Consider the following 20,698-nt stretch of genomic DNA (forward strand, 5'->3'; position numbering starts at 1 on the left):
CAGCCAACCGTCAGCATCCTCCGTCAGCACTGGGTCCCCAGGAGCGCTCATTAATCAATAGGGCTGGGCGATTAGATGGAGGCACTGAGAGACCGAGATCAGGGCTTTCATTCCCAGCTGCGTCACTGACTCACTGAACGACTTGAACGTCTCCGGGCCTCAGTTTCCCCACCTGTAATGTGGGAACAGCCCCCTTCTTTGCCCTGTTTGGCACCTTATTGGTTAATGTGCCAGCTTTGGGCTCCTCCACTGACGTGTGCCCCAGTACCGGAGAGCTGAAGCCCTGCTCTGTCAGCCTCACTGCTGGATCCCGGAGCTTTGGCAGCCAGAATGAAAATAAAAATAGATCTTCGTGGGGAGGCCCAGAAAATATCTCTTGATTGACGCGCGCTCTCACCCTGGTGGACTCCTCAGTCCCTGCAGTACGCACACATGTGGATTTTCTCCTCTCGCTGGGAGACTCTCAGCCAGCAGCGTTTCAAAGGCTGTGTGCCTGGAACCGCGCCAAGCTGCATGCTGAATCTGTACCGAGATGTGGGAATAATAATAATTTCCCTTTGCCCGTCTGTAGCCCCTTCCCTGCAGAGGTCTCAAAGGGCTTTTCCCCATGAAATCGTCACAGGCCCATCTCCTCAGGGAGGGGCTGTGTTCTCGTCCCTGCTGTGTGCAAGAGTAAAATGGATCTCAGAGCCGCGTGACCAGGAACACAGGAGAAAATCAAGCAGAGAACCCAGGAGTCCAGACTCCCAGTGCCCTGCTGTAACCACTAGGCCTGGCCCAGATTCTAGCCTGGTACTCTGGCAGCCACTGAAGTCAGCCCAGTGACTCCCGACTGGTGCCAATGGGACCCCGAGCTGAACGGCTCCAGGACTGATCGTTGCAGCTGCTTGGGACACAAAGCCTGTCGCAGTCTCCACATGCAGCGTGTCCCCTGGTTTGCCAGGCCATATGGGGGAGCATAGCTCAGCCACTAGGCGATGCCTAAGGCAGACGTACCCAGCTGCTGCCCTGAAGGTGCACAAGGTGCCGCTCCTCACAAGCCGAGCCTGAGCCAGAAGGGGCCGAGCTCTGCCCTGTCCGGCACCTTATTGGTTAATGTGCCAGCAGCCTAATTGTCTGAAATCTGAGCACATTTCCCTCGGCCTTCCTCAGGACAGCGGAGACCGAGCATGCTGGGTGGCCACTGGCTCCAGCCCACCTCTGGAGGGGAGATCGGGGGCAGCGGGGCTGGCTTTGGTGTAATGGTTGCACCCACGCGCCCCAGTCTGGGGCCCGGATCCCGTCAGGGGAGGTGCTGCATGAACTAGGGGTCAAAAATGGCTGAGCCAGGCTGCCCTGGGAGCTTCCAGTCGAAGTGTCACGAACTCCCATAATTCTGCTTCCAGTCTCGCGATCTCTGTCCCTTGTCTTGGCCCTGGGATGCGGGGTTGGCATGAGGCAGAGTTGGCTTCTGGTCCTTATGGTGGCCAAGAAAAAGGTGAAAAGGGGGCCCCAGGAGACCTACCATCTCAAACCCCAGAAAGCAAATACAAAGAGCCTGCTGAGTATCCGGGGCTGAGAAACGCCGGTCAGAACAGCGGCTTTGCTGCTGGCTTTGATTGATGCTGCTGCCGGTGGCATGAGACTCTGCCCGCTACCAGCTCTGCAGCTCCCAGGTGCACGTGACCCGCTGCCAGGGCAAAGGCTCAGAGATAGAATCTCTCACCTCTCGCCATTGAGAAATGTGAGCCAGGCTGAGCGGGGGAGGCTTCCGCTAAGGCCCTGCACAGTGACTTCCTGTCAGCGTGCTCGGGGAGGGAAGATGTGCCCAGAGCCCGGCACTGCACTGCTTTAACGTGAGGTGTGTCTGCACCTCTCTAGTCGCACCGCTCTACAGCTCTCCTGCGTGGACACACTCACAGCCAGTAGTGTGTGTTGTACTAGCAGAACTATCGCAGAATTGTGCCAGGACTTTCCCCCTCCACATTTCAGAGTTTGCTGGTTATAGCTGTAAACCGGGAACCCTGCTAGGGGAGACGCAGCTTATACCAGCAAACCCCACAGAACCATATAAGTGTAGGGCTGGAAGGGGCCTTGAGAAATCACCAAGTCCAGCCCCCTGCACTGTGGCAGGACCAAGAAAGCGCGTGTCCTAACTCGGTGGAGCGAGGCCTGGGATTCAGGTCCCATGGCTCAGTGCCCCCCCCAGCTACCGCACTGCACTCCCCCCTTGTAGCTGCTTTCTGTGGAATGACCTTCCCCCTGTGCTTGGTCTCCCAGGGATGCTGCGCTGGACCTTGCACAAGAAGATTGATCGGAGTCCCCTTAACAGTGCCATCCTGGTGAAAATCCTCGTGAAAGAGCTGGAAAGGGTAAGAATGAGCAGTCGGCCACCAGTGCCTGGCACCGATTCGGCCCGTGGTGAGTGTATCCGTCTCGTGGCGGCTGTGCACGGCCTCTCTGACCGGGTGGCTGGCCTGACTCTGTGCCTACAGCTCCCCCTCCTTGCGGCAATGGGCCTTAGCGGAGGGGAGAGCTCAGCCGTTCCTGGAGCTCTGTCTGGGAGCCTGAGGCAGGGATGCCTGGGAGGGCCAGACCCGGGGCCGGGGGGCTGGAGTTGTTGTGGGGACTACTCTGTGTTGCTGCCCCTGCAATATTTCCTCTGGCGCTGGCTTGGGCATGGGATGGGGCAGTTAGCCCACTGGCCCAGCCCCTCGGCACTGGGGAGGGGGGCACTGAGGCAGGGCTGGAGCCATCCGAGGCAGGAGCAGCACAGCGGGGCAGAGCCGTGGCATTTGGGCTGTTTCCCCTAATGGCAGAGCCTGTGGAAAAGCTACAGCCCGGGCAGGGAGCCAGAAAGGCAGCTGCTCTGGCCCCCAGGGCGAGACACCTTCCTGCTGCAGCCATCCTGCCTGAACCACTTCCTCAGTGCGTCTGGCATCCATGAGGCCTAGGCAGGTGCCTACCCGCCTTGTTACTGCCAGGACTCCCTGCTGGCCCACGCCAGCCCCAAACCCAGGCGCCCCATTTGCGCCAAGCCAGCCTTCGCTGCAGACAGCGCGGGCGCTGTTAGAGCCGGCCGGGAACCGGGCCTTTTTCCAGGGAACAGAGCAATTCCAGCAGGGGAAGCAGTCGCTGCGGCTGCTTGTGCTTGTGGGAAACTCCAGCTTTTCTGGGACAAGTCGGAAACTGAAATATTTCGAGGCAGAAGTGCCCCAGCGGCGCCTCAGGCTCCCGCTCCCCCCTTGGACTCTCCCCCACGATGCGCCACAGTCTCCCCTCACGAGGCGGTCGCAGCATGCTGGTCTTGGGCCATGGTGCTGTCACAGACTCTGGTGAGGGCCCTCCCAGGCCACCCCCCAGGGCTGCATGAGGGGTCCAAGCCTCGCTGCCGCGGATCCCCGGCGTGATTCACGCTCTCGGAGGCTGAACAGAGCCCAGCCAGAGCCCAGGCTCCGGGTCCCTGTGCACACTCAGCGCACAGCCTTTCACCCGGCACTGCCTCCGAGTGAACCCCGCTGCCCCCCCGCCGCACAGGCTGCCCCAGCAGGCTCCCTGGCACAGACAGGCCCCAGCCCGCCACCCCAAGGGCAGGAGTTTAACTCCCTCAGGGCAGCCACTGTGAAGCAGCCAATAGCGGTAGGGTCCAACACCTTCCTGCTCTTCACGTTTAACCCCGTAAGGCCCAGGGGATGCACCCGAAATGCAGTGCACCGCACTGGCTCGCCCTGCTCCTGGATCGTCCATGTTCCATCACCCGCAGCCTGCTTGTCCCTGCAGCAGCCTCCCTCGTCTTCATTTGGTAGAAAATGGCTGCCCCAAGCTGACTTCCTTCCGGTAGACTGTCCTCCGAGGCTCATGGCTCACGGCTGTCCCTGGGCTGGCAGAAATGGGCCACAAGCCAGCTGGCCGGGGCAGGTCTGTGTACACCCCCCGGGCTTCCCGTAACAGTCATTTACCAGCTCACAAAGCCACCCGCAGTGCCGACTGAGATCCCCCGCCCAACGCAGGTGCTTTTCCTGACACGTGTCCAGGTGTCACCTGTTCTCAGACAGCAGCGGCCTGGATTTCCCCCCGACCAGCCCTAGCCATTGTGTGGGGCTGGCGCACTCACCAGCCTCGTTCCTGGCAAGCGGGGGCCTGCTGGGAACCCCCCGGTGCAGGGAAGCTCTGTAATGCTGCAGTAGGCGGGCCCAGTTAGCACCTGTTGGCCAGCCCCACATAGCCCCACAGGCTCCAGCGGCCCTCTCCGTTGCCATGGAATTTCCCCCTCCCCACCCGCGACTCATCTCCCTCCTGAGCTGGAGGGGGACAGCAGCAGGAGTGTCGCGCTTCGCAGACTCCACGCCGGCCGACAGCTGCTCCCTGGGTTTATCACGAGGGCCTGGTGTGTGCGGCGTCGCCTGCGTCAGGGGCCGAAGGACAGACGCCTGATCGGCTGGCAGCTTAGGGGGAAGGTGCTGCAAGGAGCTGTCTGAGGGCCCTGTGCCAGGGCCCACCCACGCCCAGACCACAGACCTTCCCCACCCACGGCTCACTGCCTCTCCCAGGCAGACTGCCAATCAGATCGCAGACCAGCTCCCCATCCCAGTGAGGCTGAGAAGCCTCAATATCTCACCTCCTGCCTTTCATCTTCTGGCCCAAACCCCATCCCACCTCCGCAGCATGCAACCCCATTTATCGCTGAGCTGCTCGACAGCCTCCCGCTCCCGCTAGAGAGCCCGTTTTCCTCGCCCGCCCGCCCCAGGACTGCCTGGAGTGGGAAAGCCGCTCTGCTAGGCAGCCATTGTCCTCTCCCCTTAGGTTACTCAGATACCCCGCTCCCGCTTCAGCACCTGCTCCCGCTCCAGCGCCAGCTCCCACTCCTCCGCCAGTTCCCGTTCCCGCTCCTGCTCCAGCGCCAGCTCCCACTCCTCATCCAGTTCCCACTCTCACTCCTGCTCCAGCGCCAGCTCCCACTCCCACTCCCCCTCCAGTTCCCACTCTCACTCCTGCTCTATTGCCAGCTCCCACTCCCACTCCCCCTCCAGTTCCTGCTCCAGCTCCCTTTCCCGCTCCAGGTCTTCACCTGCCTACTCTGTGTATTGTTAAAGCTTATGGGGCCAGATTTGCAGTGGCACCGAAGCCTTGTCTACACATGTATCCGGGTTGCTAAAAATCGCCCCCCTAAAAGAAATTGCTACCCTGGTGCTGCAGCCTCCGAGCGGGCTGGCTGGCATTCGATGCCATCTCGCTGGCAGGGGCTGGGGGCTGGCTCTCTGCCCGGAACATTAAAGTCTGAAACACAAACCACCTGGTGCTGTTTGCCAGCGCGAAGGCGCCTGAGCAGAGAGAGCGAGCCCCCTCCCTTGCAGAGCCGGGGGGGCTTCCTGTTCCCCTGCCCCACCACACGCTGAGGTGGGCTCCCATGGGCGGCGGGTCTGCTAGGCGGGGGCCTTCCCAAACCTCCACTCCGCCCCCAGAGCGCCTGCAGTAGGTGTACTGGGGGTGGCGTGTTGCTGCCCCCGAGCGCCTGCCTCCCTGTGCTCCGGGGCTGGGGACTCTGGTGCGTGCGCCACCCTCCCTGTGCTCTGGGGCTGGGGACACTGGGGCGTGCGCCACCCTCCCTGTGCTCCGGGGCTGGGGACACTGGTGCGTGCGCCACCCTCCCTGTGCTCCGGGGCTGGGGACTCTGGGGCGTGCGCCACCCTCCCTGTGCTCCGGGGCTGGGGACTCTGGGGCGTGCACCACCCTCCCTTTGCTCCGGGGCTGGGGACTCTGGTGCGTGCGCCACCCTCCCTGTGCTCCGGGGCTGGGGACTCTGGGGCGTGCGCCACCCTCCCTGTGCTCCGGGACTGGGGACTCTGGTGCGTGCGCCACCCTCCCTGTGCTCCGGGACTGGGGACTCTGGGGCGTGCGCCACCCTCCCTGTGCTCCGGGGCTGGGGACTCTGGGGCGTGCGCCACCCTCCCTGTGCTCCGGGACTGGGGACTCTGGGGCGTGCGCCACTCTCCCTCTGCTCCGGGACTGGGGACTCTGGGGCGTGCGCCACCCTCCCTGTGCTCCGGGGCTGGGGACTCTGGTGCGTGCGCCACCCTCCCTCTGCTCCGGGACTGGGGACTCTGGGGCGTGCGCCACCCTCCCTGTGCTCCGGGGCTGGGGACTCTGGGGCGTGCGCCACCCTCCCTGTGCTCCGGGGCTGGGGACTCTGGTGCGTGCGCCACCCTCCCTGTGCTCCGGGGCTGGGGACTCTGGGGCGTGCGCCACCCTCCCTGTGCTCCGGGGCTGGGGACTCTGGGGCGTGCGCCACCCTCCCTGTGCTCCGGGGCTGGGGACTCTGGGGCATGCGCCACCCTCCCTGTGCTCCGGGGCTGGGGACTCTGGGGCGTGCGCCACCCTCCCTGTGCTCCGGGGCTGGGGACTCTGGGGCGTGCGCCACCCTCCCTGTGCTCCGGGGCTGGGGACTCTGGTGCGTGCACCACCCGCCCTGTGCTCCGGGGCTGGGGACACTGGGGCATGCGCCACCCTCCCTGTGCTCCGGGGCTGGGGACACTGGGGCATGCGCCACCCTCCCTGTGCTCCGGGGCTGGGGACTCTGGTGCGTGCGCCACCCTCCCTGTGCTCCGGGGCTGGGGACTCTGGGGCGTGCGCCACCCTCCCTGTGCTCCGGGGCTGGGGACTCTGGGGCGTGCGCCACCCTCCCTGTGCTCCGGGGCTGGGGACACTGGGGCATGCGCCACCCGCCCTGTGCTCCGGGGCTGGGGACACTGGGGCATGCGCCACCCTCCCTGTGCTCCGGGGCTGGGGACTCTGGGGCGTGCGCCACCCTCCCTGTGCTCCGGGGCTGGGGACTCTGGTGCGTGCGCCACCCTCCCTGTGCTCCGGGGCTGGGGACTCTGGGGCGTGCGCCGCCCTCCCTGTGCTCCGGGCCAGAGAAGCTGGAACATGCCCATCCTCTCTCCCCCTGTGCTGGGGGGTGGGCAGTGCGCTGCTCTGCCTCCCCATGGGGGGAGGTGGCTTGGCTCCCATTGGGGCGGGGCCTTGGCAGAAGGGGCGGGGCTGAGCGGGGTTCAGGACCTGCCTCCCCCAGCCCTTCCTTCACCCACTGCCCGTGTGGTCTCCCAAGGGAAGTGTGGCGGGAGAGGGGACAGGCAAAGGCAGGGAGACGCCTGGGCCGGGGAGGTCAGTGAACAGCGGAAGGGGAGGGGGCTGCGACTGGCTGCCGCTGACTGTGCAGCTCCCCCCAGCCATTGCGCTGCTGGTGCTAGGGCTGCAAATGGCAGCGACCAGCGTTCTCAGCAAGGACCCGCCTGGGGACCAAGGGGGGGGGCTCCTCCAGCTGGCTCATAGCTGCTGTCGCGCTCCCATAGGCCGGGTGCTACACGTGCACTGGGCACTAGATCCAGGAGCCTTTCCAGGAACGACGCCTCCTGGCTTTGTCCCGGGAAACACGCTCTTTGAACCCTCAGAGGTCGGCAGCCCGGGCGCCGTCCATTCGGGGCTCAGAGCCGTGGTGGGGTCTGTTGCTCGCTGCTCCGGCCCCGCGGGCCTTGAGGGGAGGTGCTGCCCCTGTGTCCTGCCACTACTGCACAGGGTTAGAAACCAAGGCCAGCAGGAACTGGACCGTCGACTCGTTTTCTCAGTGGAAATGGCTCTTTGTTTGGCGTAAGCCCAACGCTCCATGGGAAATACCCATTTTGCATGAAGTGGGACAGGGCGGGGGGTTGGAAAGCCAAACCCCAGGGTTTCCGTTTTTGGGGATGAAACCCATTTTTTAAACAGACGTTTGATGTTGTGGCCATTTTCTATTTAAAAAGAAGTCCTGATCCCGCTCTGCGGGAAACCCGTCTCTGCTCCCTTCCCTGGGAGCAAGCTCCTCACTGCGCCCTAGTGCCATGTCACACTCGCCGGGAGCTCTGTCACTGGCCCTTACGGACCTGGCACCCGAGCCCCTCAACCACCAGAGGAGAGACTAACACACCCCCTGTCTGGTCCTCAGGAGTTGTCTGCACTGAGCTGAGCAGAGGCCCGTAGGGGTCGGGTTGGGGAGCAAAATTCATCTCCTCGTTAATCAAAGAAACCCGACTCTCTGCAAAGGCGTGGGCCTTCCGGCAGCTAGAACCAGATCCCGGACTACTGGCATTATTGCAGCTCAACATGCTGGCCAGCTTGCTGCTTTCAGGGGGTGCCTGTCACTCTGGCAGGCACATGATGACACTTACGTGGACTGAGAACCTGCATCAAGCCAGCAACCCTGACGTATCCCCCTGCTGCAATCCGTCCTGAGTGCCTTAAAAGAGCAGGGTGTGCTGCGCGTTTCTGTTGGGTTTCCTTCCTCTGATGCAACCACCACTCAATTGCTTCACCAGTCAGCAAGTGGCGAAGCAGCGTGCATTGGAGTAACTCTTTGCCTTGGTTTTGCAGGCCGAAAGAGGAGACTTCAGACATTACATCATCCCCCTGCTTCATACACTAATGTACACGCTAATTAAGGTACGAGCTGCAGATGGCATTTAACAATTCAGGGAAAGTGGAAGCTGTGGGGCCTGACCCTAAGATCACTTGCACCCAACGTATAGCAGAATAGATAGCATGGCCCAGTGGGCAGTGTATCCAGGAGAGAGAGGAAAAGCCTAGCTTCAGTGCCTGGTGCTGTTACTAGGTGGCTTTGGGTAGGTAATTTCCTACCCTGTGCCTCAGTTTTCTCCCCCTGTAAAATGGGGATAATCATATTGACCTCCTTTGTAAAGCACTCGGAGATCTGCACATGACCGGCTCTAGGCTCAGAGTTCAGTACTATGATTAGGTGAAGTTAGACCCAGGCCTGCCATTCAGTTGGCCATGTGGAGCCTGCTTCCAGCATTCGGATACACCTGTAACTGCAGAGAGTATTCTCAGAAAGCTTCCTGAGTGTGTGCATGTGAATTCGCAGCTTTGCCAGCGTGGAATGTGAAACAGACAGGGCCTAACGAGGCCCAGGCCAGACTTGTAAAGGTATTTAGATACAAAATACAAATAGGGACATACTGGGATTTTCTTAGTGCAGGCACCTAAATGCCTTTAGACAGCTGGCCCCTGCGGCCTTGCAAGAGGGTATTTCTAGATCTCTGCAGAATCGCCATTACTTGAGCTGAGGTCAGACTCAGGCCTATCAACTTCGGCAGGAGAGGCATCCATGTACACCAGAGCTGAATTCTGTCTTTAGCCTTGGGTCCTAGCATCCTCGGCTACCTGTGTCTTATGGATCTCGCTTGTGGGGAAGAGCTTCCCCCACAGAGAGCCAGGCTTTTGGGGCTCCATGGTCTCCGAAGGGATCTTGTTAACCGTTCCTTTCCCGTTCCAGGCTCCCTGCATTTCGGACGATCTCTATGAGAGAGTGTATGACTTCTGTAAAAAGCTCCTCACCCTGCCCAAGCCGTTCTGTTCCATTGGCCTGGACTACGCCTTCCGGCTAAAAGCAGAAAGAACAGCGCCAGGTTTGTGGGATTCAGGCATCTGTCCTGTGGCACGGGGCTGGGCTGGGAAGTGACAACGTCTTTGCTTTACCGATTAAGTCCCCAGAAGGGTGAAAGGTATTTTCTGTGCGTCGGGTCCCTAAATGCCTCCCAGCTCTGCCTGTAGGCTCCCTTGCAGTTCTCTGTGTGGCTGCCACAGCGGGATCATCACACTCTGCCCTCTTCTCACGGCGACCTCGCGCTCGCTTTGCGTCATGTGCGGGAGGCAGCAAACGTTCCTGCTTCACGGAAAGGAGGAGAATGGTGCTTAGAAGAGACTTTTGTGTCCAGATCTCCAAGAGACTCACCCTCCCTGCACCATAGCTATGATAGGGATCACAGTTGTGCCCAGAGGCCTCTGCGGAGTTAAGAGCCACATTCTGCTAAGATTCTCTGCATTACCCATAGGGCCTGACCGTCCCAAGCATGGACCAGGACCCTGTGGTGCAAGGCGCTGTACAGACTCAGAACAAAAAGGTAGTCCTGGTCCCACAGAGCTCACAACTCCAACAGACAAGGAGACGGGTCCCTGAGGTCACACACACATGGAGTCTGCATCAAAGCCAGGAACGGAACCCAGAACTTCTCAGGCCCAGCCGAGTCCCATCCTCTAAAACCAGAGCTCAATGGAAATTGGTCTGCAGTGGGAATGCAGGGCCCAGCAGGTCCGGCCAATCCAGTGCTGGTCCTGAGACAGGCCGTGATTCAGCCACACAGTCAATCCATCCTCCTTGGAACGGTCCCCTGCCATGAAAAATCAGCATCTCGCCTTAAACTGCAGCCTTCCCAACTCGCACCCACCCCCCACATCCTCTTTATTTTAAGCAGGTGCTAAATGTTAAAGAGCCCCTGAGTGTCTCCTGGAGAAGTGATGGATTTAGAACCAATGTTGCCAAAATTCTGCATTTTCAGTTTTCTTCACTTTGTTTGCTGAAATTCTTATTTACAGTTTTTTTTTCCTATGGCTCCCGTCACTATCGCCTTAGAGCACCAAGCAGGCCCCCCGCCACACGGAGATGCATTCTCAGTCCCATGGGAATGGGGGCACAGACGCTGCCGAAGAGTTGGGAAGACAGCACAGATCTCTCAGAGCGCCCCGTTAAACCCAGGGCCTCTCTCCCTGGGCAACAGCTGGATGGGACTCAGCTCGGTGGTGCAGTTTCTCCATTGCCTTGTACCTTGTGTCAACCCTGACCCCACAGCAGTGCAGGTGGGAAGCACCAACCACCCACGACGTTGTGTGGACACCAATGATGACACAGGGCAAAAGTCCGCTGAGAATCAGGCCTGAAGAAACAGACAAGGTTGAATCGGGCCCTTTTTTCCCTGCATCTGCTTCAGAGCCCAGCCATGAATGCAGCAAAGGATGGGAAATACAGGCAGGCTACGTCTACACTGGCATGATTTTCCAGAAATGCTTTTAACGGAAAACTTTTCCTTTAAAAGCATTTTCGGAAAAGCGCGTCGAGATTGGCCACGGACGCTTTACTGCAAAAAAGCCCCGATCGCCATTTTCGCAATCGGTGTTTTTTTTGCGGAAAACAAATCTCTGCTGTCTACACTGGCCCTTTTGCACAAAAGTTTTTCGGAAAAAGACTTTTGCCCAAACGGGAGCAGCATAGTATTTCCGCAAAAGCACTGACAATCTTACATGAAATCGTCAGTGCTTTTGCGGAAATTCAAGCGGCCAGTGGAGACAGCTGGCAAGTTTTTCCGCAAAAGCAGATGATTTTGCAGAAAAACTTGCCAGTCTAGACACAGTCGCAGTGTGTAACTGGGGCTATTCCTAATCAGAAGGTGTTTTCCTGTGTTCTAGCAGAGTCCCCGTGAGATTTTACTGTCTCTGTTCTGGCTTGTATAAAACTGTGCGCTTGATTTTCCTCTCACGTCTACCTTATTGCCATGTAACTCCCATGTGGTAGCAACCTTGCTCTTATCTCATGCCTTATCTAAATGAGATCAGAATCAGCCCCCATTCTTGTTCTGGCTTGTGACTATCTGTTCTCTGACTGCTGCCTGTGCATGTGTTTATTTGTAGGGGTGTTATACCAAAGAATGGTGATTTCTGAACAGAGTCTGAAGAGCGACCTCTATCCTTACCAGGAAAGGTGTGTACTGCCTGTTCAGTGTGGCTTCTCATGGCATTTCACTCTGCAGCAAGGTGTGTGCCTTTGCTGAACGCAGCATTAGTGCCACTGGGCAATACTGCCAAACATCTAGCAGCGGTTAGCACCAGACTGGAGCAGCGGTCAAGCCCTGCCAGGAGTATTCCAAAGCAGAGTGCAACAGACTTCGGTGGCATAGCCGGTCTGTGGAAACACGCGTGGTGGCAGGAAGCCGGTGCTGTGCTGAGCATTGCAGCTGGTTTTCGGGGGCCCTGGAGCAGATAGCTTCCCCCAGACAGGTCTAGAAGTGCAGGAAGTATCTGCGGCAGCTCCGTGGAAATGAGCCCAACGGTGCTGACCCAAAATATCCATCCTAGTCCGAGAGCGCGAATAACGAGGATGGGCCAGAGTCAATCCGGGGGTGAGAGTACAGCTCCACCGGCCTCACCTGAGTTGTACCCAGGGCACCAGGGTCGAACCTGGCCCAGTAGCAGACGGTTCTCTTCTTCCCGGAACCAGTGTCTGCAAGATTAGCCGCAACGTGGAATTAGTCCCGGCCTCACCAGAACAAGCCAATGACCCACCAAGTCCAGTCCATTGCTCTCGAGGGGAAAGTGCTGGCTTCCGCAGAGGTGTGAATCCCTTCTGTGTGTGGTTCCACCACAGGCTGCGTTTCACCCTGACTCTGGCGGACAGCGTAAGCCCTGAGGCACACAACTGGCAGTCACCCGCCTGCCTTTCAGATGCCCAAGGGCATGCCCAGGGCCGGCCCACAACATTTTGGCACCTGAGGCGGGAAGCCCAAATGATGCCCCCATCCCCCTCGCTGCACCAGCAGCAGACACAATTTTCTACACTCTGGGTCCTAGTGGGGCGCCCCTCCCCCACAGTCTGGCACCTGAGGTGGCCGCCTCAGTTCCCCTCATGGTAAGGCCGGCCCTGGGCATGCCTTCCTGCCCTCCCACTCTTCACTAATTGCAGACTCCGCTTTGATGGCCTCGTCCATTTATTGTGTGCCTCTGTTTTCTCAACCCTTTATTTCCACAGAGTTTTCATGTTTGCAGATCCAGAGGTGCTGTCCAAGACCGTGTGCAACGCGCTGCTCTCTGAAACCAAAGCTGCTCAAATGCACCAGAGCCGCAGATCGTGCTTGTGCTACGTGATAACACGAGCGGTGCAGGCCGCTCTGGGGGAGGACTGTGATGTTGAAAGTTTGCAGAGGATTCTTCAGGTAATGGGTTAGCTGCAACTGCATTGCACCATGAACGTGACCATGTTTACCCGGGGCTAGATTCTCAGAAGAGCTCTGCTCCCATTTAGGCAAGTCCATGAAGTGAACACGTGCTCTGAAGAACTCGGCCCCCTGACGCAGAAAGCCGATTTGCTGTCTTTGCATGCAGTGACAGCACCTTGCTTCGCAAGCAGTGCCCGTGAAGCCGTTAGATTTCCCACAGACACACGCATGTGCGTGGCTTAGTGTAGCGCAGTACCTGTGAGCCCTTCCACGGCACCTTTGAAGTCAGACAGTAGAACTAATCGAAAAACAAGCTAACTATTTTTGCAGGATATTTAACAAAAAATAATCCTGGGGAGGACTGTTTCATTTCCATTGAAATTTCCCACATCCGATTAAAAACTAAAAACCAAACATTGAATCTTTTCAGTTTTTGAAAATTGTTTTTGGTTCCAAAAAAGCTCCCTTTTCACTAAACATGTTTGGTTTTCAGGTCCCAAGTTTTCCTTGAAAAACCCGACAACTGAGTCGAAACCCACAATTTTCCATGAAACTTGTTGTTTAAATGAAAAGTCGTTTGTCTTGTCAGCAAAATGCCCCGCTCCCCTAAGTAGCATTTGCACGAAGCACTAGGAACCAAGCGTGACAGCCATGTCTGGCTCAGGCACGCTAGTGGAGTCAGGAAGTGCTGGATTTTTGGTGTTCTCCCGCTTAGGGTATCGCCGACCCCTTCGAAGCCCTCCTGCATGGGAGCTGTTCCAAAAGCCGGTTTGCTCTGCTGCTGAGTATCTGGCCCTCAATACGGCCTCCAGCATGAACTTGTCAGCAACTTCCTCTGAGCTGGGGCTGGCTTAAGGCTTGACTCCACTTCCCCCGAGATCAACACTGTGGAGATCAATCTCCCGGGGTTCAATTTAACGGGTCTAGCAAGGTCCCACAAAATTGACCAGTGCTGGCGTCTCCGCCGACCCTGGTACTCCCCCAAGTCATGAGGAATAAGGGAAGTTGTTGGGAGTTTCATCGGTCAAGCGCCCACAGTGGGAACGATGCAGAAATTCGACCTAAGATGCAGTGACTCCAGCCACACTGTTCTCATCGCTGGAGTTGTGTATCTTAGGTCAACTTTCTCCCCTGGTATAGACCTGGTCAGAGCAACGAGTCTCTCTCTCTCTGCTACCTTGGTACCTCCTGCCATCATGGGTGGAGCAGCCCGCCAGAACGGACCTTGATGGCAGGGCTGGGGTGTGTCTGAGGCCATGTCCCTATGGAGATACAAACCCCACAGCTAGCCCGCAGCTCCAGGGACTCATGAAAAATTGCCGGGTAGGGCTTTGGGCTGCGCCTGGCGCCCAGGCTCTGGGACCCTGCAAGGGGGAGGGTTTCAGATCTCAGGCTCTGGCCCACGCCCGGATGTCTGCGCTGCTGTTTTTAGCTCTGGCGTGCGCACCCGAGTTTGCAGAGCGGGGCTCTGAGACTTGCTGCCATCGACCTGTTCCTGCGGTGCGGATGTTCCGGGAGCATGGTCTCGTTTGTTTCACCCAGCATGCAGTGGGGAGGTGTCAGTCTAGCAAAAGGGGGCGGCCCCTCCTCCATGCTCCTTGTCCCCTAGGGGGTCTCGTAGTGCCCCTTGCTGGTTATTAATAGCACTTCTCTGGGACAGAGCAAGGCCACCGCTGAGCTAGAGCACTGGTTCCAGCAAGTGGTGGCCGCCATGGAGTGCACAGGATGCGAGGTGAATGCAGACCGCATCCGGCACGCTGAGAGGCTGGAGAAGATCTACAGCCTGGTGCTGAGCTCCTCCGTGGCAGGTAAGCACGGTGTGAGCCCCAAAGGCAGCCGAGCCCATAGGGCTGAGAAGTCCTGTGAGGGTGCTGGGGATGCTGAGGTCAGGGTGATCTGCACAGTGTCTGAGGCTGGCTAAATGTTCCTGCATCCTAGTCGTGCGTCCGCACCGTTTCCAGAATCCATGGGATACAGAGTAGGGCTGCCAGGTGTCTGGTTTTGAACCGGACAGTCCAGTATTTGAGCTTTCTGTTCAGGAAACAAATTGAGAAAATACTGGACATAGAAACGTCGGGTATTTTCTAATTCAGTAAGTTTTATTATTATCATGAGTGTCAGGACGTAGTTACATACTGCCTGGCTGGCAGACACGCTCACACTGAGTGAGTCACGCTGCGCGAGCATGTCTACCAGCCAGGCAGTACGCAACTGCGCAGTGGAGAGGCGGGGGTGGAGGAGGGATGGAATCCCCAGGGACGGACTCGCCCATGCACCCTGCGGGGACCGTGCGTGGGATGGGCAGCACCCCAGGATCTGCGTGCGCCTGGGCCAGCCCCCTTCCCTGCCGGCCGGTTCCTCCCCCCCCCACCTGGTGTGCTCCCGGCCAGCCCCGCTCCCCACCAGCCGGTTCCCCCCTGCTCCTCTCCCAGCCAGCCCCACTCCCCCCAACCCCCTCCTGACCAGCCCTGCTCCCCACTGGCTGGTTCCCCCCGATCTCCCTCGCCAGCCTCCCCCCAGTCTGAGATAAGTGTGTCCGGTATTTTTCACCTGGCAACCCTAATGCGGAGGCCGGTGAAGCCCCTCGAGTCGTGGGCGCCGCACAGGTAACACCCACAGCCCTTCTAGTGCAGAGGCAGTCACCCTGTTACAGGGCAGCCCCGTGTCTCCCGCCTGAGGCCCTGCCCCTGCTGGGAGGGCAGAGCACCCCCTACGTTGCCCGGGGCCGGGTAATCCTCTCGGCTCCCCTGGCTGCTCCCGGATCTTCACTGGGCAGTTTCTTTTCCTCTCCCCCGTGGCGGGGATGCGGCGAAGGGCTCCCGTTAACCCAGGGTTTCCGCTCCCCGCAGGAAGCAGCTCCCCAGAAGGGCCCCAGGGCACCCCGCTGCCCAACCCCAACATCAGCTTCCACTTGTGGACTGAGGAAGAGCAGCTCTGTGAGTGCCGGGGCGGAGGAGCGTGTGCCAGGCAGCGGGGATCTGCCTTTGTGTGAAGCAGGGGGCCAAGGAGCAGCTCATTTAAGGGGGGGCTGCAGGGAAGGGAGAGGCTCCTGCAGAAGAGCCTGGTGGGGGGAAGATGCAGAAGTGGGGTCTGGCTACCTAGCAGAAGCCCTGGCAGGGGACGGGGTCTGGCCAGGCCGTAGGTGGTGCCGGGTTGGATGCTGACCTGTCCGTGTGACCAGCAAAGTCTCTGAAATATTGGCACTTTGGGAGAGTCACTGATGCACTGGCCGTGGGCTGGCCTGCTGGCTGGCACGTGGGTAGAGAAACTGAGGCAGGGGACAAGTCCTGTGCTGGGTTTGGGGTGGCCTGGCCTTTCCTTCTGGAGGACATGGTGAGACTGAGGGCATCGGTCGCTGCTTTGACTGGTGGCTTCTCTTTGGGAAAGGCCCCCCGAGGAGCCACGGGGCCACACTTTGCTCTCTTGGGAGAGGCCTGTGAGGGCCCAGGGCAGGGGTAGCAGGGCCAGAACAGAGGCGTCTCGGCCACGTGCGCTTTCGGTAGGGCTGTGAACGCCACTGGCCCAGTGCCGGCCTGTGGGGTGTGGGGCTGCCCCCATTTCTTCTGGCCTCTTCCCTGGTCCCTGAAGGCGCCCGCGGCTGACGTGAAAGGGGCTGGTGTCCGTGACTGGAATTGCGCGCTTGGCCTGCTCCTCCCGCTGGAGCGACGGAGACTTGGCAGGTGTCACTGGGCTTTGGATCGAGGCGCTGGCGCCTGAACTCAGGCCTCTACCCCCACCTCAGTCCATGGCCCGGGCACCTGCAGCTCCCCTGCCCTTGGCCCATCTCTGCTGTGCACGTGGGCTCCATCACTCACAGGCCTTCTCCCCTCAGGGAAAGAGCTGGTGCAGTTCGTCCGCCCGCTGTCGCACACGTGGGAGCAGGACCGCCTGAGCCAGGAGCTGGACAGCTTTGAGATCCAGGACATGGCGCCTGACTGCGACTGCTGCGAGCAGACCCGCTTCTCCGTGCTGTCCACCGACAGCGGCATCGAGCGGGACCTGCCTGCGGCCGGCGAGGAGCTGCTGCCGCCCGGGGGCTCTGAGGTGGAGCAGGCCAAGCTCCAGAGAAAGGGCGGCATTAAGAAAAGGGCCTCCCCTTTGGAGAGCATGGCCTTCCTGCAGAACAGCTGCAACGGCCCGGGGGCAAAGCAACCTGGGAAGCTGCACAGGAAGTCTGGCAGCAACTTGGTGCCCATGCCCCACCTCTGCAGACTGTACACGGCCCGGGTCGTGGTGCTGGGGGATGACAGGGTCTTGGGGCGACTGGCCCAGGCCTATTACTCGCTGAGGTAACTACAGGCCGCAGCCTCCTCTGGGGGGGGGGGGGTTTCCAGGCAGGGTGCAGGGGTAGCTAAGGCGGGGGGGAAACGTCTGGCACAAGCTTTGACCCGGGGCAGGATAGGTGCTGGCTGGTGCCACCTCACAGCACCGCCTGGCGTTAGGATTGCCAGCCCTCCAGGACTGGCCTGGAGTCTCCCAAAGCCAGCATCAATCTCCCGGTGAAATCCGTCCTGGAGAGTTGAGCAGGATATTTGTGTCAGTTGTGGGGGGAAATCTCCTGGAGCAGCCCCAGTGGGAGCCCAGCATGGAAGGGGCCCGAGATCTTCCTGGGGCTCCCCTCTCCTGCTCAGTAACACTCGGTGCCCCTCTGGCCTCGGGTGTGCGCGCTGGGCCGCACCAGGGGAGGGAAGGACTGTCTGGGGGCAGCGGGACGGGACGTGGTGGGAATCCCGCGTTAACGCGCCACACGCTGCTGGGAGCCAGGCTGGAATCCGGGATCTCTGGCACCAAAAGCAGGCCCCGTTGCAGCCTGAGGAGACAGCCCCAGCCCAGGTAGCTCACAGGCTGCAGCAAAAGCGCAAATGGGTCTGAGCAAATATGTTCATTTGAAACCTTTTTTTTATGGAAAAATGGTTTTTTTGAGGCAAAACCAATGGAAAAGTGTCTGCTCCTGGTGTTTTTATGGGGACAAAGGACACCTTTTCCAGCTCACAGCCCTCTCTGTGCCCCAGCCTCCAGAAGGCCGCCGCGCCACACGGTGGGCATGGGCTATATGAACATATGCGACAGCCTCATGTGCCAGCCCTGGTGAGCTAAAGAACCAATCTGGCAGGAAGTGGGGGAGGAAGGATGGTTCTGTGGTTAGGGCACGTGCCTGAGGCTCATGACCCTGCTTCCCTCTCCTCCCCTGCCTGACTTCCTAAGGAACCCGTGGGGTTTGTGCCCCACTTCCTGGTCCTGCCCTCCCTCACGGGGCTGCTGCAAGGGTACATAAAGATCGTGGGAGGCTCTGACCCTATGGTGATGGAGCCCAGGCAGGATCGCACATGGGTGTGCACAGAGCCCTGAGGGGATGCGAGGGGACTAGTGAAGGCTGTTGCCTGCCTCTGAGATGCTGAGGGGCAGTGCTGTTGGACTTCCCCTGAAGCAGCCAGCTGTGGCTGGCTTATAGCAAACGTAACTTTCATTTTCTTTTCACTTCAAGGAAACGAGAAACCAGACGAGTGTTCCTGACGCCAAAGCTGAACCTGCAGTTCTACTATGTCCCTGTGGTAGAGGGGCGGCCTTGCACCAGCTGGCCCAGTGAGGTGAGCGATCACACCAAGGGGACTCCTGTGGCCCCTTATAGACTAACAGGTTTATTGGAGTATAGGCAGATGCATCTGACGAAGTGGGTCTTTGCCCATGAAAGCCTGTGTTCCAATAAACCTGGTAGTCTATAAGGTACCACAGGACTCGTCGCTTTTGCAGATTCAGACTCTGATAAAAGAGGGGACTGTATCCTCTTTCTGCTCCTTGTGGAGGGGCTGCCAGGCCTTGGCTTGAGCTAGCTGGAAGCCCACCAGGTTTCTGTAGGATTTAAAATTCTGTGTCTAGCCCTTACGGCTCTGAAAAAATCTGCGCAGGGGGCCTATTGCAGGGCTGTCTGACTGAGTCTTCAGGCAGACGACCTGAAACTGTAGCTCTCAGCAAAGTATGAATGAACGTTAACTCTGAAACCTAGTGAGGGTATTTAAGCTCTCAACAAGACCTGTTTTGGTATTGGTCATTTTAGTGGATCATCCAGCTACTCTGGGACTGTAGAAGGTGCTTGGGCTTGTGCACTCAGCCTTTCCAGAGAAACACAGTTTTTCTTTTAGTCTGGCTCATGCTCCCAGTCAAACACTACGGCCGTGAAAATGAGTCTATTTTCCTTTTGAGAGTCTATGGCTGTACTAGTAGGCTCTGTGGCATCAAACACATTGAACCTGTTTCTGGCTCTGCCACTGACTTGTTGTGTGACCATGGGCATATCACTTCCGTGCACGGTGCCTGAGATTCCCCATCTAGTCAGTGGTGATAGTGTTATTATTGATTTGCATTGTAGTAGCACCTAGGAGGTTGGATCATGGAGCTGGCCCTCCCCGCACCAGGTGCTGCACAAAGACCGGACACTAAACAGTCCAATGAGCTCCATGTTTGTGAAGCACTTTGAGATCTTTAGATGAAAATTGTTACAAGTGAACAGCATTATTGACCAAAGGCTGGATTCTGCACTCAGCTCCATACACTGGAGATATATTGGCATGGAAAAGGTTCCGAAAAGGGCAACAAAATGATGAGGGGTTTGGTGCCATATGAAGATTGATTAAAAAGACTGGGGCTTTTTCAGCTTAGGAAAGAGGAGACTAAGGGGGGATAGGACAGAGGTCTATGAAATCATGACAAGTGTGGAGAAAGTGAATAAAGAAAAGTTATTTACTTGTTCCCATCACATAAGAACTAGAGGTCACCAAATGAAATTAATAGGTAGCAGGTTTAAAACAAACAAAAGGAAGTTTTTCTTCACGCAACACACAGTCAACCCGTGGAACTCCTTGCCAGGGGATATTGTGAAGATCGGGACTTTAACAGGCTTAAAGAAGGACTAGATAAATTCATGAAGGTTAGGTCCATGAATACTTATTAGCCAGGATGGGTAGGAATGGTGTCCCTAGCTTCTGTTTGTCAGAGGGTGGGAATGGACAACAAGGGAGAGATCACATGATGATTCTCTGTTCTCTTCACTCCCTCTGAGGCATCTGGCATTGGCCACTGTCGGCAGACAGGACCCTGGGCTAAATGGACCTTTGGTCTGACCTAGTGTGGCCGCTCTTAAGACCCCTGTTTCCCCACAGACTCCACTGACGGGACATCAGTGGGGCTGCACAGGGCTTTTGAGGGTCTTTCCGCACAGAGCTCCAGGCAGGATCAGTGTCCCAGTGAGGATGAAGGCGGGGGCAGCCTGAAACTGGCTGCATTCTGGTTGGATCAGCTCACGGCTGCTGCACTACCATGGTCCCCATTAGAAACCAAGGAATGTGGACGGCTCGTGGCGGTCTCAGTTTGCCTCCAAAAAAGCAAGAGACCCTGACAGCCTGTGAACATCTCATCAGTTCACTTAATTCGTTGACGGTCTGTGGCCTGCGGCACCCAGAGCTGCAGAAAATGTCCCGGCTGCCCCACGGCAGCAAGCGAAGATGCAGACTCTGCCCCCAAGAGCCGAAATGTCACATGACTCCATGTGTGTCATAAACCGAGCAGTGAGAGTGCTCAGTGGAGCGGGGGGAGGATCAGCAGGTCACTGAGGGTCTGGCTGCACTGGTTTGGAAGCCAGACTGACTGAGGCTGGTGCAGACGTACCCAGAGCAGGCTTTGATCTCGTTCAAGGCTGGCTCAGTTACTGGTAGCAGCCAAGCCCTGGCCGGAGGGGCAGGAGTCACTCCGAGGTGTACACCTGTGTGGGCGGAGCTAGTCCACGCGGCCGGCTGGGCTGGCCTGGGGCCTCACTGCTCCTGCTACGTGAGCTAGTTTTAATCCAGCCACATCAGAGCCTGCTGAGGGCCATTTCCATGTGCGGCAGGGCAGTCGCGCTTCCCGACTGCAGT

At 58.5% G+C, this 20,698-nt stretch overlaps 1 protein-coding gene across 3 annotated transcripts in view; it reads left to right on the forward strand.

Annotated features, from left to right (window-relative positions):
* PIK3R6 (phosphoinositide-3-kinase regulatory subunit 6) overlaps positions 1–20,698 on the forward strand; it is a 58,915-nt gene that overhangs the window by 26,538 nt on the left and 11,679 nt on the right. For all 3 annotated transcript variants that reach the window (XM_075903474.2, XM_075903473.2, XM_075903476.2), the window contains 9 exons: positions 2,260–2,351; positions 8,383–8,451; positions 9,302–9,434; positions 11,491–11,560; positions 12,605–12,788; positions 14,452–14,599; positions 15,641–15,727; positions 16,624–17,080; positions 18,277–18,379. In XM_075903474.2, the coding sequence (XP_075759589.2) occupies positions 2,260–2,351; positions 8,383–8,451; positions 9,302–9,434; positions 11,491–11,560; positions 12,605–12,788; positions 14,452–14,599; positions 15,641–15,727; positions 16,624–17,080; positions 18,277–18,379 (1,343 nt within the window). The remainder of the gene's footprint in view (positions 1–2,259; positions 2,352–8,382; positions 8,452–9,301; positions 9,435–11,490; positions 11,561–12,604; positions 12,789–14,451; positions 14,600–15,640; positions 15,728–16,623; positions 17,081–18,276; positions 18,380–20,698) is intronic.

This window comes from Pelodiscus sinensis, chromosome 20, assembly GCF_052426305.1.
Source record: "Pelodiscus sinensis isolate ZL-2025 chromosome 20, ASM5242630v1, whole genome shotgun sequence".
In the NCBI taxonomy this organism is placed as follows: domain Eukaryota; kingdom Metazoa; phylum Chordata; order Testudines; family Trionychidae; genus Pelodiscus; species Pelodiscus sinensis.